Consider the following 21,307-nt stretch of genomic DNA (forward strand, 5'->3'; position numbering starts at 1 on the left):
CATGAGCAACTGTGATGTGATAAGTGATGTCACTCGAGCGGTTGTGATGTCATTAGTCTCGAGCAACTAAATGTTCAGTTGAGCAAATTGTGCGTTGTGCATTGTGCATATCTCCAGTCTCCACCCTAGGAATCGAGCATGCACAGAATTGGTGATGTCACCAGTGATGTCACTGGAGCACTGATGTCATCAGTGATGTCATTGCTCAAGTGACATCACATCATTAGGTAATTAGGGCAATCAATAGGAATTATGGCAATTAATCGTCCCTAATTACCTAAATCAAAGATCCAGGTCCATTAGGTCATCCCCAGCCCAGGCTGCTCTTTACACTTCCTGAAAGATTCAGCCTGATCATCACGTAAAATGGCATAGCTGTGGCCGAACACAATTCTGCTCACACACTCACACTTAGCATTCTTATTATAGGATTTATGACATAATGTAGTAAGTAGGCCTACGCCTACATCTAAGCAGCATTTTAAAGTTGTCAACGTGAAGCTAATCTTAATTTATTTAGCTAGCTATACTTTGTGGTAGTAACTGTAGTAATAGTAATCTATAACAATACTATGGCTATTTTGTAAAGATGATCAAATGTGCTAAATATTGGTCTGAAAAGTGAAATATAGTGGAGTATTAAGCACACAATCTTGGGCCCCTTAAAAAATGCAATTCGTTAGTCATTACAAGTAATATTACTTTCGTCTGTGTATACTCTAGTCTGCTTTATACTCAAGTAAAGTACTTGTACCTCAAAAAGTAAGCTGACCCCGCCTCCCCCGTTGTCTGACCCCCCCCCCCCCCCCCCCCCCCCCCCCCCCCCTCCCCTCTCCCCTCTCTCTCTGCTCCCACACTCCCGGTCGAGCGGCCACATTCCCCGCTACCTTTCACCCTTAAACCCCCTCAGCCCGGAGCCCGGAGAGAGAGACCCAGCCCGGAGAGACAGACAGGCAGCATGGTGAGGACCCGGCTCAGTAAAAACTCTCCAGACTTTAATCTGACGACACTAATAACTAACTAACGATATACAACTTTGAGACAGGCGCGCGGCTCGGCTCGCCGGTGTGGACCGTTATCTGGCTAGCTGTTTAGCATGTGGCTAGCTTAGCATGGCTCCTGCTCATGTTAGCTAAGCTAGCTGCTTTCTGTCAACTCCCAGCCACATACACTTTAAACAGACGGTCTGTGTGTGTCTGTAGTCTCCAAGTGTGTCTGTAGTGAAGACGTAGCGGTGGAGCTGTGGACCGCTACATGTCTGACTCCAGCCGGCCCAGGCCATCCGTGTGGCCCGGGGCGGCCATCTTCTCCCGGCCTGGCTGCTCCAGGCTCCGGACAGGCCAGCGGTATGCTGGGCGGTTGGACCCCGCTTACAGGCTCGGTCTGCCGGCCTGCTGCTCACACAGCACCGCTCACACACAGCAAACCAGTCCGTGTGTCAGTCACATTCAGCTCTGTAGTGACTCAGTGTGTCAGCAGTGACTTGTTTGTCTGCCTGCCTGTCTGTCCCTGTCTGTGTCAGCAGACCCACAGGCTGCTCACTCACCAACACTGACTGACATTAACTGACAGCAGCGATACCAACACTATCATTATCACACAAATGCTAAGTAACTGACTCACCCCTAACAAAAGTGTTGACAGTACAAACTGCAGCAATGATGTCTGACAGACAGCAAGATAAGTAAAGTGCACACAACTAATTAACTACAAACACTAAGTCAATGGGAATGAGAATCACTTATTGCCACAATAATTTGTGTATATGCAGCGTAGCAGTCGCATCAATATTTAGAGCTAAAAAGAAAATATCTAAAAGACAAAATTGCAAGTGTGGTGAAGTCTAATATACAACAAAATACACAAATAGGGGAGTGTTAAATTGGCATTCAGTAGGAATTTACAGTCCAAGCAGTGTGCGATGTAGTTAAAGAGTAATCTAATGGATTAAAAAGTTCTGGTAGGAGAAGCAGCAATAATACTTTGTAGCGAGTGTAGTCCAGCTGCTGTAATACTGTAAAGTGTGACGTATGATTTGGGGGGGCTCATGTCAGTGGGGGGGATTCAACTGTGTTTGGTGGGTGGTAGGGTTCCTTGTTAGTGGGGGCTTTCGGGCCTGGTTGATAAGGTCGATGGCAGTTGGGAAGAAGCTGTTCTCAAGATTCAAGATTTTTATTGTCACTCCATGGTACAAGTATCACGTGTGAAATTCTTGTGCTGTGGACTCCGTTTACAACATAGTACAAATGTAGGGCATATGAGTGCAAAAACAACAAGAGACACAACAAGCAATAAGGCAGTAAGTATAGTGATAAGACAAGTCAGTTGTTCTTGTGGCGAGACTAGGTTTTGGTCTTGACACCGAGGGGGAGCATTTCAAAGAGTTTGTGTCTGGGGTGGGAGGGGTTTGACCAGGATTTTATGACAGTCACACTCGGTGTGGTCTGTTGTTCTGTTACTGTTGTAAAGTTTCTGTCTGTACACTTTCTGTCTGTACACTATCTGTCTGTACACTATCTGTCATCCTGGCTGCTACTGTTTTAAACTCTGTACTGTCTAGCTGTCATTCTGGCTGCTACTGTTTTAAACTCTGTAGTCTTCTGTACTGTCTAGCTCAGAGGTTCTCAAATGTTTTTCAACCAAGGACCCCTTACAAGATAGAAAATATACCGGAGACCCCCTCATTCTGATTTGTGATTTTGGGCTAAGCTTAATTGTTTCCACGGTAACGTGCTTGACTTTTAAATTGATAGGTTTGTTAGATTAGAATGTAATCAATGAATTGTTTCAGATTTAAAGCATAAAATATTTTCGTTGAACCAATGAAGCTTTTATTTTTATTTTCATGAAAGCTTTTCGCGGACCCCCTTGCAAAGTGCCACAGACCCCTGGGGGTCCCTGGACCCCCATTTGAGAACCAATGGTCTAGCTGTCATCCTGGCTGCTACTGTTTTAAACTCTGTCTACTGTCTATCTGTCATCCTGCTACTGTTTTAAACTCTATTATTTGTGTCTGGGTGTTTTACTGTCTGACCGTCAGTACTCTTCTGCTCTCAGCCTCCAGGTGGTGCAGAATGTTTCAGGATGTTTGGATCAGGCTGAGTCACATGCTAAAAGAGTCTTAGGCTGATGACTCAGTCTGTGCTGATCCACCAGGCAGAGCATGCTGGCCCCTGTTCCTCTGTCTGGGCTACTGTTCTTAGAGGAACAGTAGCCAAGGCAGATGAACAGTAGCCCAGCCCAGACAGAGGAACAGTAGCTCAGTCCAGACAGAGGACCAGTAGCCCAGACAGAGGAACAGTAGCCCAGACAGAGGAACAGTAGCTCAGCCCAGACAGAGGAACAGTAGCTCATCCCAGACAGAGGAACAGTAGCCCAGCCCAGACAGAGGACAGTAGCCCAGCCCAGACAGAGGAACAGTAGCCATACCTAGCTCTACCTGGTGGACTGAGTCATCAGCCTCAGACTATTTTACTTCACTGGGAATTTAATAATTATAAATAACTAGAAATACAAAAACACAAATACAACAAATAAATATAACTTGAGTTAATTAAAAGGATCAATATACATAACATGCTGTCTAAACATATCGCCCCCGATTTATAATTTTAGTCTATAAAATGTCTAAAATAATGACAAATGCCCATCGCAGTTCCCAGAGTAAAACAACAACAAAGGATTCAAAACAGAAGCAGCAAATCAGTGAAGCTGCAACCTGCACATGTTTTTGTTTACTGATCAACAATTACAACTAGATATTAAATGTCTTGTCCGATACGGATAGCTGATAACATTGCTGTTATGGCCGTCAGTACTCTTCTGCTCTCAGCCTCCAGGTGGTGCAGAATGTTTCAGGTTGTTTGGATCAGGCTGAGTCACATGCTAAAAGAGTCTTAGGCTGATGACTCAGTCTGTGCTGATCCACCAGGCAGAGCATGCTGGCCCCTGTTCCTCTGTCTGGGCTACTCTTCTTAGAGGAACAGTAGCCAAGGCAGATGAACAGTAGCCCAGCCCAGACAGAGGAACAGTAGCTCAGTCCAGACAGAGGACCAGTAGCCCAGACAGAGGAACAGTAGCCCAGACAGAGGAACAGTAGCTCAGCCCAGACAGAGGAACAGTAGCTCATCCCAGACAGAGGAACAGTAGCTCATCCCAGACAGAGGAACAGTAGCCCAGCCCAGACAGAGGAACAGTAGCCCAGCCCAGACAGAGGAACAGTAGCTCAGCCCAGACAGAAGAACAGTAGCTCAGCCCAGACAGAAGAACAGTAGCTCAGCCCAGACAGAAGAACAGTAGTTCAGCCCAGACAGAAGAACAGTAGTTCAGCCCAGACAGAAGAACAGTAGCTCAGCCCAGACAGAGGAACAGTAGCTCAGCCCAGACAGAGGTACAGTAGCCCAGACAGAGGACAGTAGCCCAGCCCACCCAGAGAGAGGAACAGTAGCCATACCTAGCTCTACCTGGTGGACTGAGTCATCAGCCTCAGACTATTTTACTTCACTGGGAATTTAATAATTATAAATAACTAGAAATACAAAAACACAAATACAACAAATAAATATAACTTGAGTTAATTAAAAGGATCAATATACATAACATGCTGTCTAAACATATCGCCCCCGATTTATAATTTTAGTCTATAAAATGTCTAAAATAATGACAAATGCCCATCGCAGTTCCCAGAGTAAAACAACAACAAAGGATTCAAAACAGAAGCAGCAAATCAGTGAAGCTGCAACCTGCACATGTTTTTGTTTACTGATCAACAATTACAACTAGATATTAAATGTCTTGTCCGATACGGATAGCTGATAACATTGCTGTTATGGCTGTCATGGCCGATAATAACCAATATTTACAGATGTCGATATGATCTGTATAAAAACAAGTTTCTATGATAATCAAATGTACATACTGGAAAAACATGTAAACAACACTGAATTGAAAAAGTAATGTCTTTATTTCTAAATCATTTGAAAAAGCCCATAAATCATAGATTTACCACATTGTTTCCTCTCAATATGCAAATGTTGGCAGATATCGATAACCGATATGAACATTGCTGTTATTTCGCTCATCGGAGCGATCCTATATATTAAAAAATGACTAACATCGGCCAATACCGATATGATTGCTGATAATATATCGTACATCCCTAACTAAAAGCTTTGATCAAGTATCAGAATTATAATGAATCTGCCAATCAACTAATAGACTAATAATTTCATCCCTGTGTGTGTGTGTGTGTGTGTGTGTGTGTGTGTGTGTGTGTGTGTGTGTGTGTGTGTGCCAGGCGTCCGGCGTCACAGTGAACGATGAAGTCATCAAGGTGTTTAATGAGATGAAGGTGAGGAAGTCTTCATCGTCAGACGAGGTGAAGAAAAGGAAGAAGGCGGTACTGTTCTGCCTGAGCGAGGACAGGAAGCAGATCATCGTGGAGGAGGGAAAGCAGATCCTGGTAGGGGAGATCGGGGACACTGTGGACGACCCGTACGGCTGCTTCGTTAAACTCCTCCCCCTGTCTGACTGCAGATATGGCCTGTACGACGCCACCTATGAAACCAAGGAGTCCAAGAAGGAGGACTTGGTCTTCATCTTCTGGTATGGAGGGAGAGGGGGTATTCATCAGAGGGAGATGGGGTATTTATCAGGGACACACCGATCATATGGAGGGAGAGGGGGTATTGATCAGGGAGGCAAGGAGTTTCCGTTATCCCGTAATTGCCAGACTTTTGCCATTAAAATTAGTCAAAGTCCAACAAATTAAAATCCCCCGGTCACCAATTCCGGTGAAATTATCTCCCTCTAAACACAATTTCAATTGTAATAGGCTCAAATATTTAAATGTCCACACATCTCCTTCTTTTAAATAGCCAAGCTAAGTGGATATTTTTATGATGTGTATGTTATAGGGATGTTCATCAATTGTGGAAAATCGATAATTGATCGTTAAGGAATGGAATCGATCCTGTGGAATTTGGATCGATTTAAAAAAAAAAAAAATTGTATCAAATCAAATGGTGAAACTATCAAATTTGATTTTCACTACGTGGTTGCAACCAGGAGAGGGCGCAATTGGACAGACAGAGAACAATGAACAGAACACCTCTGTGGGTGGGGCTATGGGTGTGGTCTAATTGAGCTGCAGCGAGAACTAACCTAGCGAGAACTGAAGTGAGACGAACACAGCAGACAGAGGAAATGAAGCGTGCGAGGCGAAGTTTTGTGTGGGACCATTTCGACTTAAAAGACGACGTCGTATATTGCAAGAACTGTGATGTAGTTTATAAGTACAACACGACTACGACGCCAATGATTCACCACTTGAACAGCGTACATCCGAGCCTGGTTAACCAGGAAGATGACGCCCGCGCCTCGTTGTCGTCTCAGCCCACCATCACTGCGGCGTTAAGCTGGTCACACAGCTCTTGCTTTCGCTTTACGAAGCGCTTTTCAATCCGCCTGGTAATAGTGCTTCGCGAGGGAAGCTCATATGCTGGCTCAATCACGTTCATCAGGTGTTGAAAACCGTTGCCCTCAACGATATTTATGGACAGCATATCTGTCTCGATGAGGTTGCATACGGCCTGGGTGATTTTTTCTGTACGCGGCCATCACATCTCCCCGCTCAGCCACTTCAATCACAGCGCTGTGGCAAGCAACGCGCTGCTGGCCAAACAGCAACAGATGAACCCGAATAAAAAGGGGGATCACAAGCTTGTTCAAGATGCGGTTATATAATTTGAATTAAGACTACAGTAAGAGAGGTGTGGCTCAGCTGCGTTAAGCACGCACATATTTTTTGTTTAACAGTTAAACATGCAAACGTGCAGTCTGCAAAGTAAACACCAAATGTAGTGAACAGCCTTGTTTAAGAGTGTTGCAGAGGAGACACATTGAAATAAAGAGTTCATTGAGGAGAACACGTTGACTTTCGTATTTTCTGCCATAGGCATTCATTTTGTAAAAAAAAAAATTATATATATATATATATATATATATATATATATATACTGTATTAATATGATCGATAATATGATCAATCGATAATTGATCGTTAATTTTCACCGATTATCGATTATGGAAAATTTTCAAAATGAACATCCCTAGTATGTTATATCGCCTACCTTATGCGATGAACGAAACAAATGTTACATTTACAATTAGGATGCACATGCTCTGATTGAATGTGCAGCGTCCTCGTTCAGCAGCTCTCAACAGGTGGCTGCACCTGCATACTGACATGCAGAGACGAGAGAGAGATGAGACATGAATCACATCTTAAAAAGTATTTTCTGAAACCAAGCAGGTCTAACATTATTGTGTTATAATATATGTGTGATAATGTTATTAAAAGCAGACTACAGCTGATTGGCTCGCTTTCGCTTTCAGAACGGACAATAGGCTGATTAAACTTCACAAGCTCAGCTGGGAATATTTGCTTAACTTTAAACTGATGGAAGGTAAGAATAGGCTATTATTGTTAGTTGCAGGATGTGACCAATCCTAAAGTACCGCTGTTGGGAATTGAACCCGGGTCTCCGCAGTGGTAGAAGAGTGCTTTTACCTCTACACTACCCACTACACACACTACCCACTACCTACAGTATACACACTACCCAGACGCCCCTCTTAGAAGTAAAGTGAAAGCCCCCCTCCAGTCATTTTTCTCATTTGAAGCTATTTCATGTGTAGCAGTGTTTTTTCCTGCTCTGCTAATTAGCCAAAGTGTCGCCACTGTATTCTGTTGACAAATAACCTTATTTTGGGCTCAAACTCTTAAATTGGCTCATGTGCTAGAAAGGGGTGCTGACGTCAGACTTTATGGTTATCAACGCTCACGTCACCTGTCATATTAATAATATACAATATTACAGTGAATACAATCTGCCGTTAGCTTGGCTTAGCTACGTTTGCGTAGTTCGTTCTGGTTCAAAACGCTGCGAAAGTCACTTTTAACCAGTTCGAGTTACACTCTTTCAATTTCTTTTGCTTATATGCCCACCAGCTTGAGGCAGCCATACTGTTTCCGGTCTGACCGGCTGGAAGGGAGACGGAGATCTTATTGAAGGTAGGAGTGAGGGTCGGCAAAAACACACAGGACGCGGAAGCGCAGCGCAGAAGCAGCAGAGCGCGCTGAGAGAGTTATCCTTTTTGGAACAGTGCCCCAGCCATGACGTTGCAGTGGAACATCTGACTTACCAATAGACAAACTTTATTGCAAAATATTAGACTGGTGACGTAGTTGATGACGGCACGTGCAGTTTTTAGTTTCCACTGTAGAGCAGGATTATACACAGGTGGAAAACTGACTGGAGTGGGGCTTTAACGAGAAATGGCACTTCAGAAGTTGTTTTTTTCTTAAGAGGGTTTTGTGAATCCAGCCCCAGGTTTATTAAACTGGTTCAGAGCTACTGTGCTGATCAGACAGTTGTGATTGGCTATTCACTGATATCAGCTGATAATGATCGGTGGTTGATGGATCAGTGCAGCCTCTCTGAAATATTTCTGTCTGCAGAAAATAACCATCAAACACACATGAGAGAACACTGACAGCATATTTGTGAAGCTGAGATAGAGAAAATAAACCAATCCACACTCTCTCTCTCTCTCTCTCTCTCTCTCTCTCTCTCTCACACACACACACACCCTTGTATAGACAGCCAAAGTCAATGTCATTTCATTTTCCCATAGACATTTCGTAAAATGCTTATAAAAAATCGTTTTACTTGGTCAAGCTAAGCGATTCAGGTATATTTAGAAACAGGAGAGACCATAGAACATTTCACTCTGACCGAAACGTTAAAGTTGTGAAATGTTCTATGGACTCCTGATTCTAAATATAGCTGAATCGTTTAGTTTCACCAAGTGAAACTATTTTTATACTCATTTTACGAAATGTCTATGGGAAAATAACTGGCAGTTGGAATCTCTTGGTGAGCATGCTGAAGTAGGAAGTGACGCCGACTTTGGCCTCTATACAGGTTAATTTTATTATTCGTGAATTGTCAATGTTTTTTCTCCATTGCTTTTCCTCCAGAAACTCAATCACAATAAACCGGGCGATCTGAATGAAATGTCATTCCGTTTGAGAGGGCTTTAACCCTTTCATAATCTGGTCGATGGATAACATTTCGTCGTATAAACACTCTGGTCACTCTTTATCTCACCTCTTTCTGCACACGGGGGTGCCCGGGCTTGATGTAGGCGGCGCAGCCCGTTTTCATATCAAGTCCTGACCTGACTCCACCTCTCTGGGCCAGTTTTGGTTTACAGCAGTGACAATTAAAAATGGAGCCAATCATTGCGGGGGCAAAACAAAATGTCATTTTCTGACACTTACATAGTTGTATGTTTTGGTCAAACTGTTGCTTCATCAGAAAGAAGAGTAAAGAAATAAGGTCCATCTTTTAAAAACATAATTCCGTGTTAGAGTGCTGGACTCATGCAGTACACTTGTATTCTGATGACAGACTGTGGAGCATGGAAACGCACATCTCAATGTGGTTGTTATATTTAGCGCTCATAAAGCGTAAACATTTGCGTGGCAATCTTGAGTGCCAGCCACTTTTGGAGAACGGACGCTCCCAGTGCCAGAGTTTCAGAGCGTTTTCAGTAATTTTTCGAAGCCCACAGAATATTGTGTGATATTACTATGTAAACAGTGAACACGCACAAATAACGATGAGACTCTCTTCTATCACCTGCAAAAAAAAGTTTATTGATCCCATTTTCCGTTCTTTAGTTATGAGCCGGAGAGATAGCTTGATTTGACCAAAAACAGCCACTTTTTTTCTAGAACCTGAGATATTCAGCCTTTTGTGAAAGGAAGCATTTCAAGCACATCATTGACTCATTGCTAATATTTTCTGATGTAATGACACCTCAAAAATAATTTCCTTCAATAAAAGAGTGAAAACAAAGGAATTTTGTTTGGCCAAATAATATTTTTTAGCTGCAACCAGCAGCGCTGGCCCCTGCGTGCGCTGCTGGTTGCAGCTTCTTGCTGGTCTTGATTTACTGCTGGTGGGCATCAGATATTCTAGCTTGCGTTTGCTAATCCTGTCCTGCTGTCTGGGTGTTGTATGCTGCTCTGCGTGCTCTGTGTGGCCCCCCCCCTCCCCTCAACTGCACACTCCTCCTCCTGGGCGTGTCTCTGGGGCTTTCTGCTGCCTGCTTTTGCTCTGCACTGAAAAGTCCGCTACATCCAGCTTTTTTACAGCCGCGTGTATTTGTCACCAGCTCCCATGCTTCCAGTTGAGAATAATAACAACTCCACGGCTGATCATGCGGATGGGCTGTTGCAGCGGACACGGAGGTGCTCAATTGTGACAGCAGATTGGCTGCTGCAGGCACAGCTATATGCTTCATGCATATCGATGCATACGGACGGATGCGATGCGATTTCCTTTTCCCCAACGACTTCTTCTGTGTGTTTAACTCCACTTTCTCTCATCTGGACAGCGCTGTCACCACCTAAGGGTTCTGTAAAATAGGTTAGACACATTCAATAGCTCTCATATTGTAAGAGGCGATGTAAGAGGGTTAGATCGACACCCCCCCGTCAAAAAAACAATTTGGAGTTATTGACGCCATTTGGCGTCGCTGGCAGCCTACGGTAAATTTCTAATGACGCCATATGGCGTCGCTGGCACTCAATGTGTTAAGAATGAAAAAAAAAGTCTCATGATGTAACCACAGCTAGTGTTCTGTTCTGTTATATTGTGTTCTCCCTGGTTCTGATGTTCTAACAGAGGTTCTGTGTGCTGTTCAGGGCTCCAGAGGGCGCTCCGCTGAAGAGCAAGATGATCTACGCCAGCTCTAAAGACGCCATCAAAAAGAAGTTTACAGGTGAGGTCACGTGGCCCGGCAGGGGGCGGAGCCACCTCCGACCTGCTGTACCTTGTTGTTGTCTTGTTGTGATGTTTAACAATCAATGAGCTGATCAAAGAGCAGCTGATCAGATCACACTGTGGAGAGAAAACAGACCTGATCATTCGGCTTCGTCTGTCTATCAGGCTGCCACCGATCAGACTGATCAGTAATCAATAACAGAAGCAAACAAAGCAGCAGACATGAGAGCAACAATCTGTTCAGCTGTGTCATGACATGACGAGCTGTGTCACATGATGACACAGCAAGTTCTGTGTAGATTCGACCAGTGACTTGCTTGGCCCGTTGCATGATGGTTAGAAAAGTTGTCCGACTTGCTCCAACTGCGTGAGCCAAAGGACTCGTGAGAGCGGGGCGGGCGCAGATTTGGAGCGAGGCACCGCAGTTGCTCCCCACCAACTGCACCCGACTGCACAGCTCAGGATGGCGAGAAACGATCGAGCTGAGCGCCCTGCTAACTCATAGAATGTGGTGAAGTTTAAAACTAAAAAAGGATATCACTTTCTCCCTCAGATCGCTTGACTTGTAGCAAACTCATAAATAGTGTTGGGGGTCGTTACTCAAAAAAGTAATATATTACACATTACACATTACTTAAAATTAAATAAAAAAGTAATGCCTTACTTTACTTAATTACTCCCTGGAGCAAGTAATTCATTATACTACTCTTTACATTAATTTTGCATTGTCAGTTAACATTACCTTACGCTACATATGCCCACATATCAGCACAAGTCCCTATCCTAATGAGGACATCACAAGATCTTTGTTTCTGAAACGGAGACAACTCCACACGAGACGCCAGGATTTATTATTCTCCCCGGGTCCAACATGAAGCGCCAGGCTTCAACACAACACAGCACTTCCATTGCCTGCCTTCAAAATAAAAGGTCTGTACTGCATAAAAATAACGTGAATCACTTGCAGCCTTCACCATAATATCTTACACTAGCCACACAAAAGACATGTTTACAGTCTGCTGTTGTGTTGGGCAATCGAGTGAATGAAACCACGTTTGATGTTTTCTCTATAATCCTGCAGATTCAAACCCGATCCTGCTGAAAATTGAAGAACTTATGTAACGCAAGTAACGACTTGAGTGTTTGACTAGTAACTGTGATGTGATTACAGGGTTTAGGAACGATAATGCCTTACACTACTCGTTACCGACAAATGTAATGTGATTACAGTAACGCGTTACTTTGTAACACGTTACCCCCAACACTGCTCATAAATGCCTTATGCAAACAGAAATAATCACTTTTTTTTTTACTTTTTTTTTTCATATTTTATTTTATAATTTTCAGAACATAGAAAACAAAAACAGGCTCAGACAAAAAACAAAAACAAACAAAACATACATATACCAACATTAATATTACAAATAGCGCTACCAGCCACATCAAGTTTCCATGTGCTTGTAAGGAATGTGCGTGGAATCCCATGCAAGGGGTCCATGAGAAGTCAGCCGAGCAAGTTACTTGTCGTTCTTAACCTCATTTAAGTAGTCTAGAAATGGGTCCCAGATGATTGTGAATTTCCTACATGAATTGGTCCTCAGGAACCGAAGTCTCTCCATATGTATAACTGAGACCATGTCTGTCAGAAATAATCACTTAACATGTCATTCTCATGGTTTTGGATGGTATGTGTTTACAGTGACAGTAACCTGTTATCGTAGCAACTTGTGAAATTTGAAAAAGCAGAACAGCCGTGTGAACACGACGTCAATTCTATTGGTTGCCATGGTGTTGACTGCTTCCAGTTGTTCCGGTAGGGTGACGATGGCGTCCCACAGTTGGTCAATTCATTTCTCCCCTCCCCCTTCATCTGAGCACTCCTCCACAGCTGTGAGTGTAATTTGATGTGGAGTGACACCTTGTACTGAGTGGTAGTGGGTAGGGGCTGGTTTGAGATCGGAGAGAAGGGCCTTTGAGACATTTTCGTAAACAACCAAGATGGCTGCTGCCGAATGCTTTCTTGAATCTTGAATATGATTTGGATGGTATATTTTCTCTAAAAGAAGAACAAACAACTGCACTTGAAGCTTTTGTTGATAAGAAAGATGTGTTTGCCGTACATCTGACAGGATTTGGTAAAAGTTTAAGATTTGTTGCTCTGATTGGTTGTAGGTAGGGCAACGATTAATCGATTAGTTGTCAACTATTAAACTAATCACCAACTATTTTGATAATTGATTAATCAAGTTGAGGAAAAAGTCAAAATTCTCTGTTTCAAGCTTTTTCTGGCTTATTTACTTCTCTATGACAGTAAACTGAATATCTTTGGGTTGTGGATAAAACAAGACATTTGAGGACGTCATCATGGGCTTTGGGAAACACTGATCGATATTTTTCACCATTTTCCGACATTGTATAGACCAAACAATCAATTAACCGAGAAAATAATCAACAGATTGACAATGAAAATAATCCTTGCAGCCCTAGTTGTAGGTCTATACAATTAGGTCCAGAGCAGTGTTTCCGTTATCCAGTAATTGCCGGACTTTTACAGTTAAAATTAATCAAAGTCCGACAGATTTAAATCCCCCAGACACCAAGTCCGGTGAAATTCTCTCCCTCTAAACACAATTTGAATTGTAATAGGCTCAAATTAAATGTCCACACATCTTCTTTTAAATAGCCAGCCTAAGTGAATACTTTTATGATTTGTATGTTATAGCCTACCTTGTGCAATGAACCAAACAATGTTACATTTACAATTAGGATGCACGCGCCGTGATTGAATGTGCGCCTTGGTCAGCTGCTCTGAGTCAACAGGTTGACTGCCTGCATACCGACATGCAGAGAGAGAAAGAGAGAGAGATGAGACATGAATCAAACCTTAAAATGTATTTTCTGAAACCACCCGGGTCTAATGTTATTGTCAATGATGACAATAATGTTATTAAAAGCAGACTACAGCTCATTGACACGCAGTGGTCCAACTCTCTTTCAGAACAGCTAATATTTATTTATTTGTATTTAGTTGAGAGGGACAATACATAAGCATTGCTATTTAAATAAAGTGCAACCAATGCAGTGTTATAGGGCTTCTAGCCATAGCTAGAGTAGAATAGGCTAATTAAACTTCACAAGCTCAGCTGGGAATATTTGCTTAACTTTAAACTGATGGAAGAAAAGGTAAGAATAGGCTATTATTGTTGGTTAGCTGTAGCCTTCATCTGAGAACTGAAAGCATGTGCCAGTGTTGAGCACTATCTATATCCACGCTTTATTTTTTTTAGGCGGCGTTTTCATCACTCGTCGTCTCAGACGACCCCCTGCAAATTGCACTGCAGGCTCCAAATTCTGTGGAATTTGCAGGCCGTTGTCTGAGACTCAGCACACAAAGCAGTGTGTATCAGTTTCTCCCCAAAGCTTGCATTTTGGGTCGTTCTGTTTGATTGACTGGTCATAGAGGCATGGTTGGCACAGGGAAATTATGGCAAGTTCGAGATTATAGGCTATAGCCTGCTATCAGTTCAGTTGTTGTTTTTAAGCTCAATAAACACATCTAATATTTGTCCGGAATTTATCCCATCTGTCCGTTAAACTGAAATTGTCCAGCCATCCAGGACCAATTTTTGTAGTGGAAACGCTGGTCCAGAGGCATTTTGGTCTGCACCCGTTGATAACACCCCCTGAAAATCAAAATTGAAAAAAAAAAAGTTTCACTAAACCAGTCCATCTGGCAATGCAGTAATCCAACCCGCTGACGGAGGCGGGCACTTTTTCCAAGCTACTTGGCAGGTGATTGGATGACCCATCTGTCTATCACCGCTGGTGCGTGTTAACTTCAACCAATCAGATCGCCATGCCTCTGACGTCTGCCTGTGCCTGTAAGACTTAAAACTCTTGTAACGGACAAGCCTATCTTTTATTGTCACACGAACACCACAATACATGCATGTGGCCACAACACACTCATGCTGACGGTGGCCGGTGAAAAGTGTCCTCTGCATTTAACCCATCCAGGCATGTCCTTTCCTCCAAGGGGCAGCCCAGGAGCAGTGGTCGCTTTCTCGTACAGCGCCCGGGGACCAACTTCGGATGTTGTCGTCACTGGTCGGATGACGATGACGATCTGATCTTCTGCATGTTTTTAGTGGGGGGTTATATACGGAGGAACCCCCTGGGGGGAGCACAGGGAGAACATGCAAACTCCACACAGAGAGAAAGGCTCTTTCGACGAGATAACCCACCTGGGCAGTAGGCTCAAGTTCAAGTTCAAGTTTATTCATATGTCCCAGAAGGGCACTTTGGGTTGCAGCAGAGCAAAAACAAAATAGTCATAAAATCACACAAGACTCAAAATAAAAACATGAAAACAAAGTGCAGACACAAATAGACCGTAAAACCATAAAAAGACCATAAAACCATAAAAACAAAATGGAGACACAATAGACCACGACGTAGTACAAAGTAGCAGTTCAGTTCAAAAGTGCCAGTGTAGTTTAAAGTGCATTAGAGGCCATGGCCGATAAGTGCAAATGCAAGGCAGTCTAAGAAGGACATTTAGCCACATAGCGCTACATATTACAGAAAATAAATGCTACAATATAACTATTGTATAGGAGAACATAAAATAAATAAAAACATCAAATAGATGTTACATTACTGTATATTCTCTTAAGTAGCGTTTAAAGTTCGAATCGAAGCAGGCACAAAGGAATTCCTATATCTATTTTTCTTAGCCAAGGGAGCACGAAGACGAAGGCCAGATGGAAGCAGCTCATATTCAGAGCTCAGCGGATGGGCATTGTCTGAGCAGATAGCCCTTGCTTTTTTCAGCAACTGCAAGTTGAAAATGTGGTCTAGGCTCCCAAAATGGATTCCGGCTATTTTTGAAGCCGTTTTCACAATTCTCCTTAGGGAGTTCCTATTCTTGATGTCAAGGCTGCCATACCAGCAGGCAATAGAGAAGGTGATCACCGATTCAATGAAAGCGCTGTAGAACAATTTCATCAAGGTCTTGTCTACCTGGAATTTGGCAAGTTTCCGGAGACAAAAAAGGCGCTGCTGACCCTTTTTGCACAGCGACTCGGCACTGAAGATATGGGGGGGAACACAACCACAGCGCCCACAGTGTCCCAGGCGAGAATCGAACTCAGGACCTTCTAACTGTGAGGCGACAGCGCTACCGACTGCGCCACCGTACCCCGTAAGAGTGATTGAGTCCTCACCGTCCTCATCGTCGTAAAGTCGCCTTCGAAGCATGACGTTCAACTAGTTGTGTGGCTTAGCCTTCCCAAATGTTGAGGGTCGTTTTTAGAATTTAATACATAGAATTGGGAATGTTACATTCAATTTCATTCAGACTGCCTGTCACTTCCGCGGCGGCAGCCATGTTGACGAATGAAAAGAACTACAAAGACCATGTGCGTCACACAGAAAGCCCGCCTAAGGCTGCCGCTGATTCGTCGAGCCGGCATGGTTCGGCCAATCATCCTAACTGCCTGTGCATGACAAGATGGATTATGTCGAGAATCTCTTTTGATCTCGCGAGGTTATCCATCTTGCAAGCAAGGTTATCAAGGAACGGCCAAAACAAAGGAGGATAAGACATCACTCACGTCACTGCGTTTGAATTTTGCATTGAGGCCAGATTTTCGGGCCAGTTCTATTGAAGTGAATGGGGCAGGGCAAGTCCCCCTATAAACCATCATATCTGTGTTGTTTCACCTTTGATTGAAAATCCTTCCACCAGATTAAAGAAAACTCAACTCAAGCCCCTGTTTGGTCCAAAACAAAGCTAGATTAGCTAACTACATCATGATACATGACCAAACTTAGTTAACATCATGTCATGTGTTTTCTTTAATCTGGTGGAAGCATTTTTCAATCAAAGGTGAAACGACACAGATATGATGGTTTATAGTGGGACTTACCCTGCCCGCCCCATTCACTTCAATAGAACTGGCCCCAATGCAAAATTCAAACGCTGTGACGTGAGTGTTGTCTTATCCTTCCTTTTTAGCATCCTTGGTTGTACTGTCTCTCTCCTTAGCTTAGTATTGACCCCTCTGCTCTCTCGTCTCCCTTCCCTCCTCCTCTCCCCTCTCCTTCTTTCCTCTCTCCTCCTCTCCGCTCTCCCATCCTCCTCTTCCCTGTCCTCCTTTCCTCTCTCCTCTCCTCCTTTGCTCTCCTCTCCCCTGTCCTCCTTTCCTATCTCCTCCTCTCCTTTCCTCTCCTCCTCTTTCCTCAGGTATCAAACACGAGTGGCAGGTGAACGGTCTGGACGACATCCAGGACCGCACCACGTTGGCCGATAAGCTGGGCGGAAACGTGGTCGTTTCTCTGGAGGGCAAGCCGCTGTGAGCGAACCCTCAGCACCACCCCACAGCCCCCAACCCCACGATCCTCCAACCCCCCTAGCCCGCCCGCCGCCCAACCACCGTGCCATCCGGACCCACCGACCGAACCGCAGCTTCACCCCGCAGCTCGCTCTCTTTACCACCTGCAGGAGTAGCTCCTCAGGCCCTTTGTTTTCTTTGTTTTGTTCTTTGCTTTGTTTTCCCAACATGAAAGAGATTCATTAACACCATAATATGCAAAACCTACCAGTTTAACCACACCACTCGTTAACCTGCTAGAAACCACACACACCCAAAGCCCAAAGCAGCAACAGCTGGCAGGAAGGCCGTCTCTCTCTCTCTCTCTCTCTCTCTCTCTCTCTCTCTCTCCCTCCCTCTCTCTCTCTCTCTCCCTCCCTCCCTCTCTCTCTCTCCTCTCTCTCTTGCTCTTGATTTTTGCCAAAAGTCGATGTGAAGGAAGCAGCGAGACGAGACTCTGCCTCCCACAGCGGTTCCACCTGAGCTTTTTTCATATGACTTGTATTTATTATTTGAAACTGTTGTATCTTATCCAGTATGTTCTGCAGAAACTGGCGAACACAATGTTAGACTATGCATTATGAAGAAGATTATTATTACCCAGCACTTTTTTTAGTTTATACACTACAAGTTGAGACAAAAAGGTGGAGAGTAAGCGAGCGTTTCTGTCTGTGGCTAGCTGTCAACGCACACGGACAGACAGGCAGACTCCACATGCTTTCGTTCTCGCTGTTTGGTCGTCGCCTTACTTTCATTGTGAATGTTCCAGTCACTCGTTAGCCAGCAGTTAGTTTAGCAGTTGATTTTGTACAGAACACTACAGGAAGCAGATTGTAACCAGAGAGACCACAACACCACCTGGTCTGATCTGGAGCCTTAAGGAACTAACAGGAGCCACTCTGCAATAAAAGCCTGTGGCAGAACTGAGCCGTGTCCGTCTGTTACTGTGATGAATGTTTCTGTGATCACTGTTACGGTGTTGACTGTTACTGTGCTGTCCACAAACCAATGGGTGACATCCAGGGGCGTAGTGGAGAGTAAACACAGTTTACCCACCTCTTTGAAGTGAAGCAGAGTTTACTCGCCTATCAGATCAACTGTATCAATCAATTAGGGCAAACAAGGTGGGTAAACTACTCACCTTGGATAGTTTACCCACCTCTGTATTTACCACTACACCCCTGGTGACATGGTGGCTACTGGCTATGTCCATATTTTTATACATTCTATGTGCAACTAGAAAATGGCCTTAACTATGCTGACAGGTAGCCTGGTAAACCCTCCGGTCACGTGAACTCACATTTGTGTTTAGTTCTGCGAGACCATCTGGCCTCTGGCCCACGGCGGGCATTTTCAGAATCCACAATGCGGACGGGCCAGTCATGGACCTGCCTCGTATTTGACATTGTAAACGTCCAATCAGGAACACTGCTGGCAAAACGGTAATGGCTGCCTCCATGGCTCTCCGGCTTGAGCAGTAACATCAACGTTTGTTGAGTTAAACAGCCAAGTGCATTTATTGCAGAAATAGACTCAATAACAACAATTAAACAAGAACAAGAGTATGCAACAGCAGGGTTTCCTGGTGGAAAATATGTTTTTGCCGTTCTTCCGAGTGGATTTTGATTTGCTTGTATCTGACTGATTGGCTGAAGGACTGGATACTTCCACCCACTGAAATGACAGAATGTGAGTTCACAGATCCGGATGGTTTTAATCAGGCTAGCTGACAGCTGCCTCTGTACATGATCAAGTTTTATTTTCTGCACTTCCTATCTTAGTCTCCTCGCTCTTGATACTGTATTTCAGCCAGACACTTCTACCAGCTACAGTATGACATCACCAGCGAACCACACTGTTAAGAGTATGACATCACCAAGTCCCACCCAGTGAACCGCAGCGTCACAGTATGACATCAGTGAACTGCAGCATTACAGTGCTGTTCATGCTGCTTTCTTCAGACCAGAGAAGATAAAAAACTCATAGGATGAATCATCTTCTCCAGCTCCAACATGAAACATCAGAATTCCAGACCTTACAAGGTCCTAAATCCTGTGAACCAGCTGCTCAGGCTTCCATCAGCACAGAGGTATGAACAGACAGAAAGCAGCCAGGAAGCAGCCTGCTCACTGAGCCGCCTGGCTGCTTCTCTGCAGGTTTAAACTGCTGCTCAACTCTGTTCAACATGTTCCAAGTCCAAAACTCGGAACAGAAGATCTGAGCAGAGGAAGACTGGGGATCCAACACGCACTCATACACCCCTCTCCTCGCGCACGGGAGAATCTGATCCTCTCTGTTTCTATTCCTGTCTCACATGCCTGTCTGTTCCGTCATCACCGTCCACAGATGGCCAAACTGCAGAGGAGAGCCGAGCAGCAGACTGGGAGCCAGTTTAACTCCACACCAAATTCAGCACCCAACTAAACCAGTTCAAGTTAAAACAGGCTAAATAAGGGTACATTTAGACATTAGCAAAAATGTACAGTAACTATACAATAAGTGTGGTGTAAAGTGTATTTCCCCCCAGGCTGTTCTGTGACTGAGGGATTCTGGTACCACCAGTGTGGAAGTGGACCTTGTCAGTAACCTGGCCCATCTTCAGCACCAGAGAGACTTTGCTGATTGAAGCTCATCCTTCCCATGTGAGGAGCCTCAAGCCCTTTAGTATCCACCTGCCTCCTGTACTGATGCAGTGTCACAGTCAGGTCATGAATGCTCTACTCTGCCATACTCTGTTATCCCAGTGGTGACTCTCACATAGAAACTGGCATAGTGGTCAAAACAATTGTAATTCGCAAACAAATGGCATACTGAACTGGGTCTCATTTATCAAACTGCGTAGGATTCCGCAGCGCCACCCGGAAGTCAAGTGTTTGTTGTCGTCGTGACGTCACGCTGATTCCTCGTATACTCCCACCACTTACTCTAGAGATGATGCGCCACTTGTCCTCTTCCCCCTCCCACCACTTATATAGCCTCAGCCCCCAGTTGAGTGACATACAATTGCTCGAGTGACACCACTGATGACATCACAATTGCTCAAGTGACATCACAATCGTGACACACATTGCTGCCACAGACAGACACCACTTAGCCAATTTTAAAAGACTAGGGATCTTGCGCGCTCGAGCTAGCTGCGCGGCCTTACCCGTCCTGCAGCTCGCCAAGCTGGCCCTGCAGCTCGCATTCACAGCTCGGCCGCTGCGCGGCCTTGCCCGCAACTCGACTGCTGTGTGGCCAATGAGACCAGCATCACTGATGATGTCATCAGTGGGATTTATGACATCACTGATGATGTCACAGTGGGATTTATGACATCACTGATGATGTAACAGTGGGATTTATGACATCACGAATGATGTCACAGTGGGATTTATGACATCACAGTGGGACAGAGAAACAGAGCCCCAGCTCCCATTTATATACTGATTTCTAGTAATAATCATCTGCTTCTAATGGTCTACTCAGAAAGTTACAAGTAGCACAAAACAAGGCAGCTAGACTAGTCCTCACTGCTCCCCTAGGTTTAGCGTAGCGAATATGCATGCACGTCTCACATAGCTCAGTGGTTAGGCCAACTAATATATTTTCATAGTTATTCAAACTCAGACTCCCACATTTCTTAACAATAACATCATTTATACTTCAAATATTCATACACTCCACCAGAGGGCCAGGTGGTGGACAGATAACTTTACCCTGACCAAGGTCCAACTAGCCTACAATAAGGAGGCTGTAATATCTGTACCGTTTGATGGAACAGTCTTCCAGGTGATGTCCGTTCCATCAAAGGAAAGGCATGTTTTTAAAGGAAACTTAGATTTTACCTACACTCACACAAACCATCCTGATGTATATCACATCTCTTCTCTTCTGCTTGCTATATCTGTTTTGTAGATTACAAAAAATGAGGGCTAGCGGACCAGGCTACATTGTTTTATCTGATTCCTAGATTATTCTTTTTTTCTTTTATTCTTTTTTTCTTTTATTCTTATGTGATATTTTTCTTTGGTATTCTATTTCATTGTTTGTCTGTCATGTAATGTATATTGTTGTCTTGGACCCCAGGAAGAAGCA

General features: G+C 44.1%; 1 protein-coding gene across 1 annotated transcript; it reads left to right on the forward strand.

Annotated features, from left to right (window-relative positions):
- Positions 1–863: 863 nt before the first annotated feature.
- On the forward strand, positions 864–18,139 carry cfl2 (cofilin 2 (muscle)). Its single transcript, XM_083633768.1, has 4 exons — positions 864–961; positions 5,297–5,604; positions 10,778–10,854; positions 17,104–18,139. The coding sequence occupies exons 1-4, from the start codon at positions 959–961 to the stop codon at positions 17,214–17,216; spliced, it is 501 nt and encodes a 166-aa protein (XP_083489894.1). The 5' UTR covers positions 864–958; the 3' UTR covers positions 17,217–18,139.
- The last annotated feature ends 3,168 nt before the right edge of the window (positions 18,140–21,307 follow it).

This window comes from Poromitra crassiceps (assembly GCF_964638095.1).
Source record: "Poromitra crassiceps genome assembly, chromosome: 3".
NCBI classification, from domain to species: domain Eukaryota; kingdom Metazoa; phylum Chordata; class Actinopteri; order Beryciformes; family Melamphaidae; genus Poromitra; species Poromitra crassiceps.

Coding starts and splice junctions, on each gene's coding strand:
- cfl2 (XM_083633768.1), top strand. Junction 5,605..10,777: donor GACTTGGTCTTCATCTTCTG/GTATGGAGGGAG, acceptor TGTGCTGTTCAG/GGCTCCAGAGGGCGCTCCGC. Junction 10,855..17,103: donor CATCAAAAAGAAGTTTACAG/GTGAGGTCACGT, acceptor CTCTTTCCTCAG/GTATCAAACACGAGTGGCAG.